Source organism: Protomyctophum bolini (assembly GCF_963924005.1).
Source record: "Protomyctophum bolini genome assembly, chromosome: 15".
Taxonomy (NCBI): Eukaryota; Metazoa; Chordata; class Actinopteri; order Myctophiformes; family Myctophidae; genus Protomyctophum; species Protomyctophum bolini.
This window is the reverse complement of record NC_137876.1, coordinates 27409962-27426780: the sequence shown is the minus strand read 5'-3', so window position 1 is coordinate 27426780 and position 16819 is coordinate 27409962. Positions and strand designations below refer to the sequence as shown.

Here is a 16819-nt window from a genome sequence, read left to right as displayed (position 1 = left end):
TGGCATCGGCTCCCCTGTACTCTTTAGATTAATTATTTAGTATTATGCTGCTGGCTTAGGGACAGGGCAGTTAACTGTAGGGAGAGCCCCACCCTCCCCATAATATACATTTCACATATCCTAATTTCATATCATATTTCAGTTTATGTTAAGAATGAGTAAGCGGCCAAAATAATATATATATTATTTTTTTTCTTTTTCTTTTACCTATGATGATATTGAATCTTGTTGTTATTGTTCATGTCATGTCTATGAATTGATTGGGCCTAAATGGAAACAAGATGTGTTTGACTGTACTCTGTTGCTGTTTATACATTCTGTCTACTAAACTATTCAATCAATCAATCAAAGACCTGTGTATTTTATTGAGATTCTGAATTCTTAATTCCCTTCCCCATCTTCAAATGTGTTGCATGAACGTTTCACTCAAGAGTTTCTCGTAAATACACTAAAATAATAACTTAAAAAAAAAAAAGTATAAATAAATTAAAATTAAATTACATTTATTATTTCCGTGGACTGAACATCATTGTTTATGGCGTTTTCCAAACCTGGTCTTTATGCCCTAAATTTTACAACTCAAAAGGACCCTTATATTTTGGTCTGCGCCTCTAATCATATTTTTGCCCATCTATTATTTTAGACTATAGCCTACTAAACTATTTTTGAAATTGCCTGGAGTGGGTGGAGTTGGTGATTTGCAGTAGAAAGCAATACCACAACTCAAAAGTATTGGCATCCAAATATTTCCAAACATAAAACTAATTATAGGCCCTACTAATGACATATTAAAATAATACAATAAAATAATTGGTCTGTAATTAACATCTATATGTATTAGTATCTAGACAGTAAATAAAGCTGTCAAATTATTGTATGGAGTGATTTGGGCTTTGTGGGTGGTATTAGGGGAGTGGCTAGCGGGAGTAGTGCCAGCCAGGGTTAATTGATCGGCAGGTGTTTCCATTTGTCTAATTGAGCTGTCTTTGTTGTGTGCTGCTGCCTGGCTCCAAGCTCCATGAACGCAAAAGGAAAGACGAAAGCCGGTTCTGGTTTCACTGGCAGTCAGCAATGCATGCAGACTCAATTATAATGAGGCTAGACCCTAGACGGACCCGCAACGGCTTGATTCTTATAATAATGTTCATATATTCATGTCGTGTGTTGTAGAGCTACTAGTACTACTACGCTAATAAAGCACTGTCTCCTCCATTGTGTCAGAGCGAATACAGGTAGGCCTACGCACACAAGCCTAAACCTAGTGACGTTTGTGTTTAATGTGTTAAAAAAAAAAAAAAAACGTGTCTGCAATCTGCATGCATGACGCACGCACTCACCGCGCGCGCGCACACACACACACACACACACACACACACACACGCACACACAAAACCAATATTTTTGATACACAACACTGCAGCAGCAGCCTTGGCTCATGCATGCAGGCTTGACATGTTGGGGCCCCTTATGCTCCCAGGGGTCCCATTAACCCATTCAGACAAATAAGTAGCATTCACAAGGGACCTGGCTGCAAGGTATACGCTACACTGCAGATATGACTTGTCATCTTCTTTACTTGTTATTGTGGGTTTTTCATCTACACACTAGGCTAATGAGTTGAGATGCTTTGATGCTTTCTGTAGCTTAGATTTTAGGTTTGCTTTAATTGGCTGGAAATTGTATTCTTGATTGGTGAGTTTATGGTTTATAGTTGTATTGTTACTGTACAGTGCAGAGTAAATTCAGTAGTGTTAAATCTTTTCATTTGTAACTGAGAGTGTGGCAGTGTGCACAAACTGCACATGTAAGTAACCAAATGGATCCTTTCGGGTGTAGGCTACATTTAGTTATAGGCTAGCAGTGCACACTCTCGTCACTCACATTTAAATAAATGAACTGAGGATTTTTACTGTGTGGATTGTCCGTGGTCCTCCCCAGGCCCAGTCCGTCGCCTGTCACCGGAGTGTTGGTCGGTGCCACTGCCACGCATGCGTTCTTGGGGCCAAAGAAAGCAGGCAGAAAGAGCGGAGGCAGCAGAATGCAGCGCGCTGTGCGGAGAGAGACGCTCCTCTCCTCTCCTCTCCTCCCGGTGCCACAGTCAGAGCGCGCCGAGCAGCCAAGACGCGCGGGGTTACAATGAGCTTCTCCGTCCCTCCGGCTGATACCCGCCCACTGTTCAGACTTCTACCGACCGCCAGACCCGCAGCCGTCCCCAGCAGCCCTGACAGACTCCGCTCCCCGCCGACTGCAGGATGCCCGGGGGAAAGAGAGGGCTTGTGGCACCGCAGAACACTTTCTTGGAGAACATCGTCAGGCGTTCAAGCGGTGAGTGAGTCTCTCAGTGCGTCAAGGCTGACTGTAGACTACTTGAGATTAGGTTGCGTGGTGTCCCATATACAATCCTTTAACAAGCCTTTTAAACATGATGATGCTATTTTTGTGTTTAAGCTATAATTAGACTCTTCTAAGCTTTCTTTTACCACAGCGATGTCACTACACTCAATGTGAATGTGGGGAGATGAAGAGATGCCACTTTACTTATAAAATTAATTGGGTTTTTTTGGGGCAAAAGTTAAATTTTGTATTTTTTGTAATTAATTTAAATTGATGACCATTATAAATGCACACTTTGAAGTAGCCCAATGAAGCTAGAATCAACCAGTTTTGTTCTAAAACTTGCTCTCACATAGCTGAATCTTTCTTATTCTTTTGCTTCTGCTTAAAGCATGATGCAAAATATGAAAAAAAGCAGCATTTACAGAACCTTTACAATATTATCCATTGATATGAGAAGCTGGTGTGGTTTTGTGATTGGAGAGAAGCGGTGGCTCCATGGCTCGACAGCAAGCTGGGTATCACTGTACCAGTTATGAGATGAAGATGCATGGCTCTTTATTAGACAGACTGCTCATCTGCTCCTGTTTCATTACACAATACCTTTATTCTAAAAGACTAGAATTATAGCATGGAGAAGGCTGGGGGTCTTGCCCTGTAGAATTCCAGACATTAATTTTGGCATTCTTAAAACAATCTTAATATTTAGAAGAATTCCATATAACATTGCTTTGTCAGTTACTTTCAAGTCTACTGGGGACCTGCAATTATTCCTGTAGCACTCGGCCTGGCGATAATTGAAGAGTGATTGGTTTAGTAGAAATCGTGCTTCTGTCTTTTTCCCTCTGCACGAAGTCACTGAAGTAATTGGATGAAAGTCAAGCATATACCAGATATGGTTGAGTTTGTTCTAGAATCCTGCGCAGGTGTTGTACTCAGTTCACTTCCTTCCATCGCACCGCACGTGAAAAAATGACCACCATTAGGATCAAGGACTAAGGTCCTATTTCTCCTGTTTCTGCTGACAAGGCACACTAATTGGCTCAAGTTCTATGCGTAGGGCTGATACGGTGAGGTTAATGTTGCTCACCTCCAGTAAGCACACCCATCATTAACCACATGCCCCTATGCCCCTTTCAATGGGTTAGTATATAGAGTTTAATAGGTTAAGAATGCTGCATTCCAGTGTTTTCTGCTGCTATTGAATGAAGCAGGATGGGCCACTCAACCTAAACGAGCTGGTACTGTATACCGGCCACAATCTCTTTAGATGTGCTGACATGGATTTTTTTTAAGTGACAGTGACATGGTCCAAATCCAGCCAGTTTCAGAGCATGATTTCTGTATTTCCTGGGTGTACATCCTTGTAATGACCTGACCTCAGTGATGTAAATAGGTTTTCAATGTAATGGGTCCCGGGACCCAGGGGTGGTCTTTTAGATGAGTCCCAGGGACATTTCATGAGTCCTACTTCAACACCGTTAGAGTACAGTACTGAGTACAGTATTACGTCCCATGAGCCCCGGAGGGTGACATGATTGCGTCCTATCTCATTTAGTGAGTCTAAGGATTCAGGATGCAGGATGCAGGCTATTTGCATCACTGATCCTGTTGACAGGAGTCTCAGTATTAGGTACATTTTTGTAGGATTTTGTACATAACTTTTTTGGGCATTTTTAAAGGAACCTATTTTCAACCCTAACTTCATATACCTGTAAATGTTCCCCTTATTGCTTATTTATAAGACGTCACCATTTCTGTCTACTTGCTCTGCATCTCAGAGGTGGGCTGTGGACAGTTCAGAAACCTGCCTACCAGTGACATCATTGGTAGGCAGGTTTGGTAATTTCAAACAAGATTTCTGTTTATTTGCTTATTTAAATTGCTGCAAGAATAATGCCTTCTGTTTCAGTGTGCTAACTTTCCTGGAAGAGAGAGGCTGTATTTGCTCTTGGACTCAATCGATTATATCATTGTAGGCAAGTTTCTGAACTGTCCCCACCTTAATGCTAAATTTAGATCTGGATCTGTATTGGTGTCCATACGCTACGGCTCAGTTTCAGATAAAGTCCTCCGAATCTGATTTGGTTCCTGCTCAGGAGGAGGTAGTGCTAATGGAAAAAGAAAATAATAATAAATACACATACATCACATAACTTCACAGGTTCTGGAAAGTTTCCGGTTATGGAAGGTTCTGAGTTAGAATATATAGCGCCTTTATCCAATTTATCTTAAGCACCATACATTCACACACTACCAATAGCAGGAAACCATGGAATGCAGCAACCTGCTCATTGGGAGCATGCAGTCAGAGGTTCATTGTCTTGCTCAAGGACACTTCAACACTAACCCAGGTGTAGCCGGGAATCATTTCCCAAGCGGCCACTCTACCTCCTTAGCTACTGCTGCCCACCTCTGAGATGCAGAGCGACTAGATCAAAATTATGCCGTCTTATATTGAGCATTAGTGAGGAAAGGACCAATTATATGAAGATGACGTCTGCTCAGCCAGGAATTGAACTAGGGGCTCACTGATCAGGGCAATTTGCACCCATGTGGTGTGCAGTGTGCACCCTAACCACTTATGTTATGGCACACCCAGTTAACCCAGGATATATTACGTTCTGAATAATTGTATTGTAATGTACAGTATAAGTGTGTCACTATTCCATGTAAGAGTATAACGTTAAACGGAACATAACCTACATTATTTCGACAATAGTGATGTTTATGGAAGCTTCCTAGTGTGCCACAATTACAATTTACAAGCAAAAGTGATACAAGGAACGAGGAGTGATCGGTAGAGTCTGAAGAGGTGAGTTTTCAGACTGGCATTATTGGGGAGAGGGTCTTTTTTCTAAGTCAGGAGGGACAAGTGTCTAAGAGCGTGTTGTAGGGAAGGGGGCGGCAGATATTTGGTGTTTGCTGATGTAAGTTTAGGGTACAGGCTTTAGTTCTGACAGTATTATTAGTCAGTCATTAGACCGACAACCTACCTCAAACCCTAACCTAACCATAACCACAAGCACGGGAGCAGCACATGTTTGTCTGTCAGAAGCATTTTGAATTGGATGCAGGCATCACATGTACAGTGTGAGTCAATGAAGGGTTTCTGGATTAGTTGAAGGGGTTTGAGTGAGCATGGTGGGAGACCAGCAAGGAGGGAGTTACAATGGTATGGCTAAGATAGCTGAGGCGTGGATAAGGAGTTGCACAGATTCCTTGTTGAGAAAAGGTCTGATCCTCCAGCTGTTGTACAGTGTAAAGTAAAACACATACATATCATGTATAAGAGATATACAATTATACAAATATATAATCTATTATTACATTTGAGAGAATTCCACGCCCACAATGCAAATGTATTTGTCCCCATGGAGCACAACCTTGTGCATGGGTTCAGGTGGCCAAGTCATACACTGTGACATATGCAGAGTATGTGGAAGTGCCGTTCACTTCTGTGGCTGTTCGGCTACTGGCCAATCACAGCAAACCTTTCCTCTCCTCCTAGTATACTAACAACTGCACAATGTAAGGTTCCTTTTTAAAAGATTTGTATTAGGCTTTTCTGCCTTTATTGATAGTTTCAAGTGAAGATTGACAGGAAAGAGGGAGAGAGAAGGGGAGAGACATGCAGCAAAGGTCGTCATGAACGGGACTCGAACACGCGTTGCACTGTCAGTCCAGGGACTATGTGGCATACTCCTGGACCACTAGGCCACCGGGCGCCTCGTAACTTAAGGTTCCTTTTTTGGTGGTCGGGTTTCCATGTGTGTGGGATTTGTAATATACCATACATAATGTGTGAGTGTAAGCCAGGTGCTCTGTGTTCTGTATCCTCCCTTACTAAATGACCATATGTGTGTATGTAGTTGGTGTATGATTGTGCATGTATGCACACCTGCCTCTGTGTGTGTAGCAGGCAGACACATACGCCTGGTTGCCTGGTGGAAAAATCTGTCCTGGAGCCTAACGGTACCGCTTCCAGGACTATAACAGGCGCAGCTGAAACAGTCCTTGGTTGAGGTGGCTGAAACAGGAGCCACCAAAGTGTTGTTGATGGAAATCGAAAGATCATGCAGAGGGCAAGACTTTCCAGGGAAGGAGAGAAACTCAGCCTTGTCTGTGTTGAGCTTGACACACACACACACACACACACACACACACACACACACACACACACACACACACACACACACACACACACACACACACAAACAAAAAAATCAGGATTCAAAGGATTTTCTCATGTTAAAATGTCTCCATGTGAATGATTTTATACCTTGTGTGCATCATGCAGCATTAGTACTGCAGATGATTCATTCAACGCGTCTCTGAAGTAGTTACCACAAGTCACAACATTCCTTATTATTCAATAACCGATCCGAACAATTAATCTGGAGCAGCAGGGAGCACAACTGTACCAAGAGTTCAGCGAGGATACCATAAGAAAATAATTCTGTAGCCTACTACAATACAGTAGCGGTATTCTGTAGTTGTCACTAGTACGCCCATGCTTCCACTCAGGGGGCTAAAGAACCCATAGCAACACTTCCTAACAACCACAGATGTTTCAGCAGTATGGCAGCAGCACCCGGGGTGCTTGTCAGTTTGCTGCTCTACTGGAGCTGATGGCTGGTTTGTTCAGATTTTCCAAGAGGAGCCATGGTAGGAGAGAGTTGTTTGGTTTTCTGTTGCTGATTTGGAGTAGACTTGCATGACGTTTGTTTGTTTGAAACAAAGGTATAAAGTGATATTTGTTGGGAACGATTCATACTGCTCGGCCTTTAGTGCACTGGCCATATATGGAGCGTGTCTTGAGTGTACAGGGTTTGATGAGGTCAGATCAACATATGGAATGTCAGAACAGGTCAGTTCCATATATGGAGATCTAAGGGTGGCAGTGGGGCAGTGTCTTGAGTGTACAGGGTTTGATGAGGGCCCAGGTAGGGTGTGGGCCTTAATTTTCGGGCCTGTTGAGAACTCTTCTCGTTTTCGCTGCCTGCCCCATCTAGAGTTTAAATGGACCTCTCTCTCTCTCTCTCTCTCTCTCTCTCTCTCTCTAAAACCCAAATTGTAACCTGTGATAAAAAACACAATTGATGCTGAAGCTATTAACAATCAGACTTTGCAGATAAATCAGAATGCCACAAATCCTTTCAGATTTATGTGAAGGATATTACAAAACCAGGGACATGCGTTGTGCACACGTTGCAATGTATATTGTATTATAACATTATTGTAACCTTATTGTGTAGCAATGGCAGTGCCTGGTAGATTGTTATAGAGACTTTGTCTCAATGTATCTTCTACTGGTTAATACATAAGGTTTAAGGTTATATTGTTACAACTTATGAAAGTCTGATTATCACACCAAATTATTACCCCAGTCCAATTATTATTTAAAAAAGGGCTAATGCATTTTCCCCACTTTTTTATTTGACCTTTTATGTTATGAAAAAAACAAACTGCATTCTGACTCAGTCCATACTGCAATGACCACCATCTGCCTAAATTACACTAACAACAATAATAGTCATAATTAATAATAGTTTAGTTTGTTTCAAATAATTTGTTAGTGTCATTTAGGAATATGGTGGTCAACACCAGTTTATGACTAAGATTTTGGTCATGATTTCCTCTTAGTTATTTGGCTTGTCCACTTGGCTTGTCCACAACTTGTCCACTCAGTAGATAAATCTCAAATACAAAGATTGTTTGATGTGATATATCCCTCGTCTCCTGCTCCAGGCACTTTGCCCATGTTTATATTTCTGGGCTCCACTGTAGCCTCTATTCCCTGGAGCCATTCATGTTTGCTGGCCAATGCCTTTCGGTCGGCCAGTAAACACTGAGCTACTACGATGTGTTTGACAATGTTCACCACATTCCAGTGTCTCCCATACAGTACATATTACAGTAGCTTTGTCCTTCGTGTCAAAGGGGTCTCTAAACTTAGGAATGTATGATTCTGCAGTACTTCTGCCGCTGGGTTTGCACACCACTGCAGAATGTATGTGACTCGTCAAACACAACCTGCCATACCATAAGCTATTATCCCAATACATTTACAGTATGGCAGCACTTGGGAGCTAACTCTCTTTACATAGTGAAAAAGACTGGCCCGTAAGGGTCCGTTTAGGTCGACCGCTACACTCTCAGATTTAACATTCCACAAGCGCGATCAAGGATTTATACGGTCCCAAAGATCGCAGTTTGTCTCATTTTGAGGTGTTTATTAATCAAATCTCGTAATCTCGCGAATGGCACAGTTGGATACAATAGCTGTTCACGAGATTATCTTGTTCTGGCACAGATTCGGTTAAAACGTCAAGCTACACCAGCATACAGCATCAACATGTCCTGTACAGTATATCAATGTATTCTTTTTCTACCGTCTCTCTGTTTCAAGAACGAAACCAATTCCCTGTATGAACCTCATACTTGGTAATAAAGTGCTTCTGAAGTCACTATTGTGACCTGGATCATCATTTGTGATCAATAAATGATCTGTCTGCCCGTCTGTCTGTAAGCACTTTCATTACTAAACATCTCTAAACATCTAGTTTTGACATGAGCTGTGTGTCTCCTGTGTCCCTGACAGAGACCAGTTTCCTGCTGGGTAACGCCCAGATCGTGGAATGGCCTGTAGTCTACAGTAATGACGGATTCTGCAAGCTGTCAGGCTTCCACAGGGCAGAGGTCATGCAGAAGAGCAGCACTTGCAGGTACTGGTTCTGATGATGAAGTTAATGATGATTCTGTTTCTTTTGATTATTCAATTACAGTGATTCAATGATACTAATTGATCACGGTTGGCAGCATAGTGTAACTGGATGAAAGATGCATTAAACCTCATCTGAGTAATTATTGTTTAATTACAGGGACTATATGGAGTGTATTCTGTATTTTACTGTATATAACTGTATTAAGTCAGTGGAGAATGTGGCTAAAGGCATTTATTATTGGAAAGAATTTCATAGTTTTATGTTACACTTATGTACACTATAACAATTACACAATTGCATTCTTATTAAGGAATACAAAATATGTTCTAAGGATATACAACGAACACATTTTTTGAATCATGCTTCCAGCATGCCTCCAGCATTCTTCTTTCACAAAGCTCCCACTTATCACTGTGAAATTCGCTGAATCGGTCCCTTTTCCCTGCCATGTTCAGTGATCCATTATTTATATAGGGTGGGTAGATGAAGAATGAGTGAAAGGGTTCTCTTTTTACCACCCCGGTAATAATGACCACTAAAACCACAGTGGGTGTTCCTCGCAGTGCTGTTTACACCATGCTGTGTTTAGTTTATTGCTTGAGAGCTCCCTTCTGACATGATGTTGCAAAAAATGTGATGCTCAGCAAAGTCACACTGGCATTAAAAAAAAGCTCTCAGCATCTGGTTCTTTCGGCTCACTTCTGAGTGAGAGATGCCAGTGCCACTTACCGCTGCCACTGCTGTTGTCGCTTAGTTAGGCCTCGATTAAACTTAGTCATGCGATGGTGTCCCACGCCCAAAATAGCAGATCTACAAGCTCAGAGTGTGTCGCATTAATGTTTCAGTGACAGAAGTGGGACACGGTTGGCATCGTTTCTCTGCCCCACAAGCTTAAAGACATTGTCCTTCCCACCTGTCCGACAAAATGTTTAAAAATATGGACTCCAGAGGACCCAGTTGTCTTTGCTCTTTACCTGCTACATGCAGCTGGTGGTTGAGGGCCTGTTTATACTGTAGCCCCTGGCTATACGCCTCCCCTGGACACTGAGCTGAGAGAGAGAGAGAATAAGGGCCATTTACTTGTTTCTCCATCCACTTCCTTGCTTACTGGCCAGCGGCTGAGGTGGAGAGCTGAGAGAAACAATCCTCTCACATGTGACACTGAGATGGACAGAGGTGAACCACTGTCATAAAGGGGTTCCAGCAGTGACGGTGGCCTCCTAATGGTGCAGGAGGAAGCTTTTATTCTTGGTCTGTCTGTTTCCCAGAGTGACCAGGAATAGAAACTAATACAGTTCTAACAAAGTCACTGTAAAAAGGCATGGTGCTGGGTCACAGCACGCCTGTTGCTGTCCGTCTGTGGTGGTGCTGAATTATTTAGCAATTGATGCATACAACAGTGATTCCCCACATGTGGGCTGTGAGTACTGTATATTGCAACTAAGTGGACCCCCAAATAATTAGCAATTAGTTAAACAACTAGTCGACTAGGCAACTAATCAACTAGTAAAAATGACTAGAAGTATATATATATTATCATTCTTTTTTGTGTTTCGGCTGCCTCTGTGACGAGTGTAATCCCTATTTCATGCACCGATGTACGGCGGTATCGCCGGGGAGTTATCGCAGTCAAAAAGCAGCCGATCTATAAGATTATAGGCTATTTTTAGTCTGCAATGCTGACATGCTGTGTTACAACAACTAAGCATAAATTATGCTTTATTCTGCCCCTGGTGTGCACTCTGCCTGTGTGTTTGTCCCACTTATAGTTCAGCGTCACTCTGTTTCTGTCCTGCAAGTCTCTGCTACCATTGGGAATTAAAGTAATCTCCCAGAATAATATAGTACCTTTATTGAAAGGATATCCCCTTGAGATGTATCATCTCATTTTCAAGGGGGTCCTTATGACAAAAATACAGTGAGTACAGTAGACAGAACAATACAACAAATACATCCATGAATACATAAACAAGGACAATTTGACAAAAACTGAAACAAAGGCTCTCCTGAAACTGGCCTCTCCCACCCCACCTGATCACCCACAGAATAACAGACTTCATAATTGGCAGTGATTAGAAGAATATTTGTCCTCTGAGGGATGGTTCCATACAGTGCAAGATAAGCAAAAATTAAAATATGTAAGCATATAAAGGGAAGCAGATAAATAACGACACACTTTGTCCGTGGATGATGTCGAGCTTTTGAAGGTGCACAAGTTCACAAACACGTCCACTGTATGATATACTGTACATTGACACTGTGTCTGTGTAACGCTGCGAGTTAAACAAACACTTTGAATGTTACAGTGTTGAGCTCAGATTCTAGGACCCCTTATTAATGGGACATACCAGCTTAGAGATGGTATTTTGGAAGGACCAAACCTCACACAGATCATACTGGCTGCAACGCTTATGTCCCCCTAGTGGGACTACAAAGGACAAATTGAAAATAATTATAGTCATCATGACAAAATTAATACTAATGAGTTTCCTCAGCATAATTCTTTGATATATTTTTTCCCTCGAGTATTTGACAATACAATAAAACCTGAATGAGAGAGGGTGAAACTATGCAATTAGCTGTAGAGTGTGTTTTGAGTCTCTAGCAGACCCCCCCCCCCCCCCTCATACAAAAGCACACAAAAGAAACACCCCGTCTCCAATTTTGAGCGAACTAAACATAAAAATCTTTGGACACTGTCTAGTAAGATGAGAGATCGACAAAGCCATTCCAAAGATATGCGTTTAGGGTTAAAGGGTCAGGTCAGGTCAGTATTGATTAGTTGTACTGGATGCAGGTTTATAGTCTCACTGCTCGTTTCCTTCCCAGTTTTATGTACGGGGAGTTGACGGACAAGAAGACCAGAGACAAAGTCAGACAGACCTTCGACAACTATGAGTCCAACTGCTTTGAGGTGCTGCTGTACAGAAAGAACAGTGAGTACTGCACCAGACATATCGTTTGTCCATGTACTGTACACTGTGAAGTCCCGTGTTATTTTGACCCTTAAGGGTCCATTTGGTTCCACTTTTACACAGTTTCAGTTAAATTGACACTGGGTTCTTTCTGACGTTGTGATTATCAGTGAACTATTTTACATCACATGCAGAGACAATGATCCAGGTCAGATCAAACCCAAGCATGTAATGCACTTATAATTTTCATAGAATTCATAAAAGGACCCTAGTGGATTTGTTGTAAAACCTTTCTGTACGGATACCGCTACTCTCCTAGTCTAGCAGGATGTTAATTACATTTCCCTTGCGCACCATGTCAGAATAAGTCACTGCTTACGCACCGAACCCATCAAAAAAGCATCTGCATGCATGCTTTATTGCACACGCAGGTTTGTGCGGCACTGTTCTCACAAAATCCGGCACAGTGGGAAGTCGTCTGCTTTATCTACTGTATATACAATGTATTTCTATGAGAAGTGTGTGTGAGACGAACGTTGTGCGATGCCAGTGAGAGTGGCTGCATGAAGGCCTTTTCTTGCTGTGGAGCAAGAAAAGCAGGGTATGTGCTCTATTCTTGCGCGCCTGGTGGGTTTTGTCGTGTGTCAGACGGCAACCAGCGGTACACTGAGGTGAGAACCACTGATCTGTGTCCGGTTTGAATGGTCAAAAGCTTAATGCAGTGCTTAATGTTGTTTGCAGGAAGTCCAGTGTGGTTCTACATGCAGGTGGCTCCCATCAGAAACGAGAATGACAAGGTGGTTCTGTTCCTATGTACGTTTAAGGACATCACCGTCTTCAAACAGCCAATAGAGGATGAAACCACGAAAGGTGAGTCCTCTTCGTGGAGCTCTGAGAGACGTGCATCTGCATTTTATAATTTTATTACACACCGAGCCCAATTTCTTTTCATCTTTTTGCTAAAGGCAAAGCCACATTTAACCACTTAAACCCTCTATTCTTAGAATAACGGACCCGAGTTAAAACTGCACTTTTTTCACTACACCAAATCTATGCGGACACAATCTTTGGACACAACACAACGATTTGGAACGTCTGGAGTTTCTATTGTTGTGGTTAAAGGACCAAGTAATACCAGTGTTACTCCATGTCATTGTCCATATTCAACAATTAACCACATAGTTTACAGAAATCTTGACAATTTTCCAATTTGCTGTTGATTTTGATGATATAAATTTTAATATTTTGTCATTGTATCGGTAAAATCCTTCATCAAGCGAGTTCAAAATGCAGCACTTGTAATCAACTATTGATAATAACAATGCATGTACAGCGCAGAAACGGATTTTTTTTTTTTTTTTTTAATAGGGCTTTCATAGGCAAATACATGTAAGAAAAACACTTATATAGTATGTCTTCAGAAGTGTTTTAAACCAAGGCACTGATGTTGCTAAACTTAGCTTCTTTGGTTGGGCATTCTAAAGCCTAGGTGACCGTACAGACAGCAAAAGCCTGATCGCCCCTGGTAATGAGGCCAGTTTTAGGAACAACCTGGAGGGCCGAATCTGAGCATATACAGTAAGACTACGCACAGCCTTATAAGGATCAGCATATCCGAAATGTAACTGGGAGCCTGTCCATGCAGGGCTTTAAAAGTGATCAGTAAAATCTTAAAGATGGAGTGCCACAATTTTTGTATTTTTCCAGTTTTTCATGAGTCTATGAGGTGACAGTATACTTCATTAGACACCCTGGAGTCGTTTTTATGTACAATGATGTATTCCCTTTGTATTTAGGGTTTCTTCCTGGAGGCTGAACCCTTGACAGTCAAACGTGCCAATGGAAAAAACAGTAATATAGTGACATCACATTATCAGCCGCTCCCCTAACCCCTCCCCCTTTATCATACAACTACAGCTGTGTAAGTTCAGGTGGATCATCACCCATCACCACCCACCAGGCAAACCAGGCATACTTGCCCACATAAACACGACATTTTAACAAATACTGTACACTTTTTTTGAATAAATTCTTCCTCCTAATATAACAATAAGACCTGATGATCATGTTTTAGGGTGGAAAACAATCATGGCACTCCATCTTTAAAATTGCTTCTGAAGCTCACAGGCAACCAGTGAAGGGCAGCCAAGATGGGTGTGATATGGTCAAGTTTCTTAGTGGTAATTAACAGTCTAGCAGAATAATTCTGTACTAATTGGAGACGGGATATTACTTTTTTGCTGAGGCCAGTGTAGATGGAGTTGCGGTAATCAACACAAATTGCAGATACACACGTTTGAATGGCTTGTATTGAAATAATACACGCATTTTAGATATGCAGCGTTTCAACACGAAATTACAGTGAATGGCGGTTAAAAATGTAGACTGAGATATACCTAAAGTATACTGTGCAAATACTTTTTTTTAATACAGGAGCAACCTCCGCTAATGGCTAGAAATCAGAATGAAACCAAAAAGAACAACAAGTGAATATCAAAGCGTCTCAACTTGAATCGCGACAAAATGGAAATGTCTCGAGCTGTCGTCTTGTGTTTTGAAGAGCGTTCCCACTGCTAACAGCAGTAACAAGAGAATGTGGGTGGTTGACCCTCCTTTGTGGCCTGTTTGACTGATGCACAGTGTCAGCATGTAGGCTACACCCCGGGGCCCCGTCGGCGGCGCTGATAAGAGGCCATGTTTGCCCTTTGACAAGGATCCTGCCCAGTTGCATGGGACCCCCGCACCGACACTATCAGCTCTCCGCCCCCGCCACAGCCCCCCGTCGTTGTCTCCTGAATCCGTTTTATGCAAATATGTTCTGAAAAACAGACATGCGCCATTACTGACAGATCACACACGCCTACACGCATGTAAGATGCGTATGTACACGTGAGATCATGATCAACATATGATGTAGCTTACATACACAGACATGGATTTATTGTTCTCATTCACGCACGCACGCACGCACGCTCGCACGCACACAATTCCCCTCACAAGTTCAGCACAGGGACCTGCTCTAGAGTCATGTCAGAGCTCTGTAATTGGCTTATTTATTAATTATGTGTGCTTAATGGTATGTGATTAACAGAGGCTGCATAGTGCATTTGCAGCTGACGCTTAAGTAAAACTCATGCCAACATGTTATGTGTGCACTTCGCTGTGGATAAAATCTTCTGTGTTAATTTAACCACTTAAACCCTAGCGTGGGCATGTCTTAATAGGCGAACTTTGACTGAAAATTGCCGACGAATGTTGTGACGTATTGTGAGCTAGAGTATAGGGTTTTAATGGTTGGTTAACTCTGAGAGTGTGTGGGTCCATTTGGTTACATTTGTTCACTCTTTCAGTTCACAACTGCATAAATGAACGCAGACACTGCACCATGACAGACACTCACAGGGCATGAAATGACTTAATTATTCTAAAAGTCTTTATTTTATTTTATTCAGAAATGAGAAGACTGAAAAGTGAAAACATGTTTAGGTCTTCAAAGAAGAGTGGGCGGCCCACTTTCTTTTCTTTGACTGAGACAGAAAAGATGAAAAGCTGTGAGGCAGACAGAATGCAGAGTAAGGGGAGGAGAGCCTGATTTACGCATGGCTGTTGCACAATGCACACCACAGCACGCTTGTGAATCGGCTATTTTCTGTAAGCAACACTGCCGTACAACTAAATACAGATCAGGCTGATGGCCCTGAGTGGATGAGTAGATGGGGGTGGGGGTGAAGAAGGCTTTGAATTGATTAGGGCATGGGAGTCAGGTGGGGGTGAAGAAAGCTTTGAGTGGGAGAGGGTTTGGGGGGGGGGGGGAGTGGTGGAGAATAACAAGAATACCGGTAATAAAGTAAATGCATTCCTTACCCCACTTTTGAGGGAGGAGAGAGGATGAGACAGAGTCAAAATCAAACTTGTGACATCAGGCGTGAGCCATGCAATTCAAGACAACATTGTCATCATTAGTGTGTGTGTGTGTGTGTGTGTGTGTGTGTGTGTGTGTGTGTGTGTGTGTGTGTGTGTGTGTGTGTGTGTGTGTGTGTGTGTGTGTGTGTGTGTGTGTGTGTGTGTGTGTGTGTGTGTGTGTGTGTGTGCTCTCTGCTGAAGGGGGTGACAGCTTAATGCCCACCCACTAGAGCACACACACTCACACACCATCTCTAGCTGGGTGCTCCTGCAGCTCCATGCGTCGCAACACGTCAACATCAGCCCAGTGGGACAGAGATCCCACACTGCAAAAATGTCTGTTTTAACAGGTCATTAAAGCTGCAGTAGTGATATTTGTTTCATCTTGTGGAATGTTGTAGTGTGTGTTAGTTAGTATGAGAAAGTATGAAATTCATTCATTCAAACCTTTATTTATTCTTGAGAGACATTGAGGTTTCCCTCATTTGCAGTGTCGTCGAGATACAGTACATTTAGTACAACATAATACAACATTTTCAAAGCAATAAACAAAAACAACATAACAGAACAGCAACATTTCCTCATTTTGTGAGGAAATGTAAACCGTCCTTGTGTTATTTGGCAGAGAGTAGACACCTTTTACATACAGTAGGCTGTTGAGTTTTTCTAGGCACAACAGATTGATAGGATTCAAGTCAGGTTAAATTAGGTTAAGTTGACTTTTAGTTTATAAACATGATTTCTTACCTCAGTATATCCACTCACTAATTGGCTCATTGCATTGTGTGTTTTACTCATACTGTTTGTCTTCCCCATGTGCAGCACATTTTTGCACTACAACGTGAAGTTTTTTAAGTGTTGTATCACCGTTGCTAGTCGCGTTAGAATTAATCATACCTCCCGTTGTTGTCGATCACCTCAGGGGTGTTTTGGCTACAT

At 42.1% G+C, this 16819-nt stretch overlaps 1 protein-coding gene across 1 annotated transcript in view; it reads left to right on the top strand.

Moving 5' to 3' along the window:
* Positions 1–2252: 2252 nt before the first annotated feature.
* Positions 2253–16819, top strand: part of kcnh5b (potassium voltage-gated channel, subfamily H (eag-related), member 5b) — a gene marked incomplete at both ends in the record, with an annotated part of 131195 nt that continues 116628 nt past the window's right edge. The window contains 4 exons of the mRNA XM_080783670.1: positions 2253–2325; positions 8939–9062; positions 11892–11998; positions 12719–12847. Of these exons, the coding sequence (XP_080639796.1) occupies positions 2253–2325; positions 8939–9062; positions 11892–11998; positions 12719–12847 (433 nt within the window). The remainder of the gene's footprint in view (positions 2326–8938; positions 9063–11891; positions 11999–12718; positions 12848–16819) is intronic.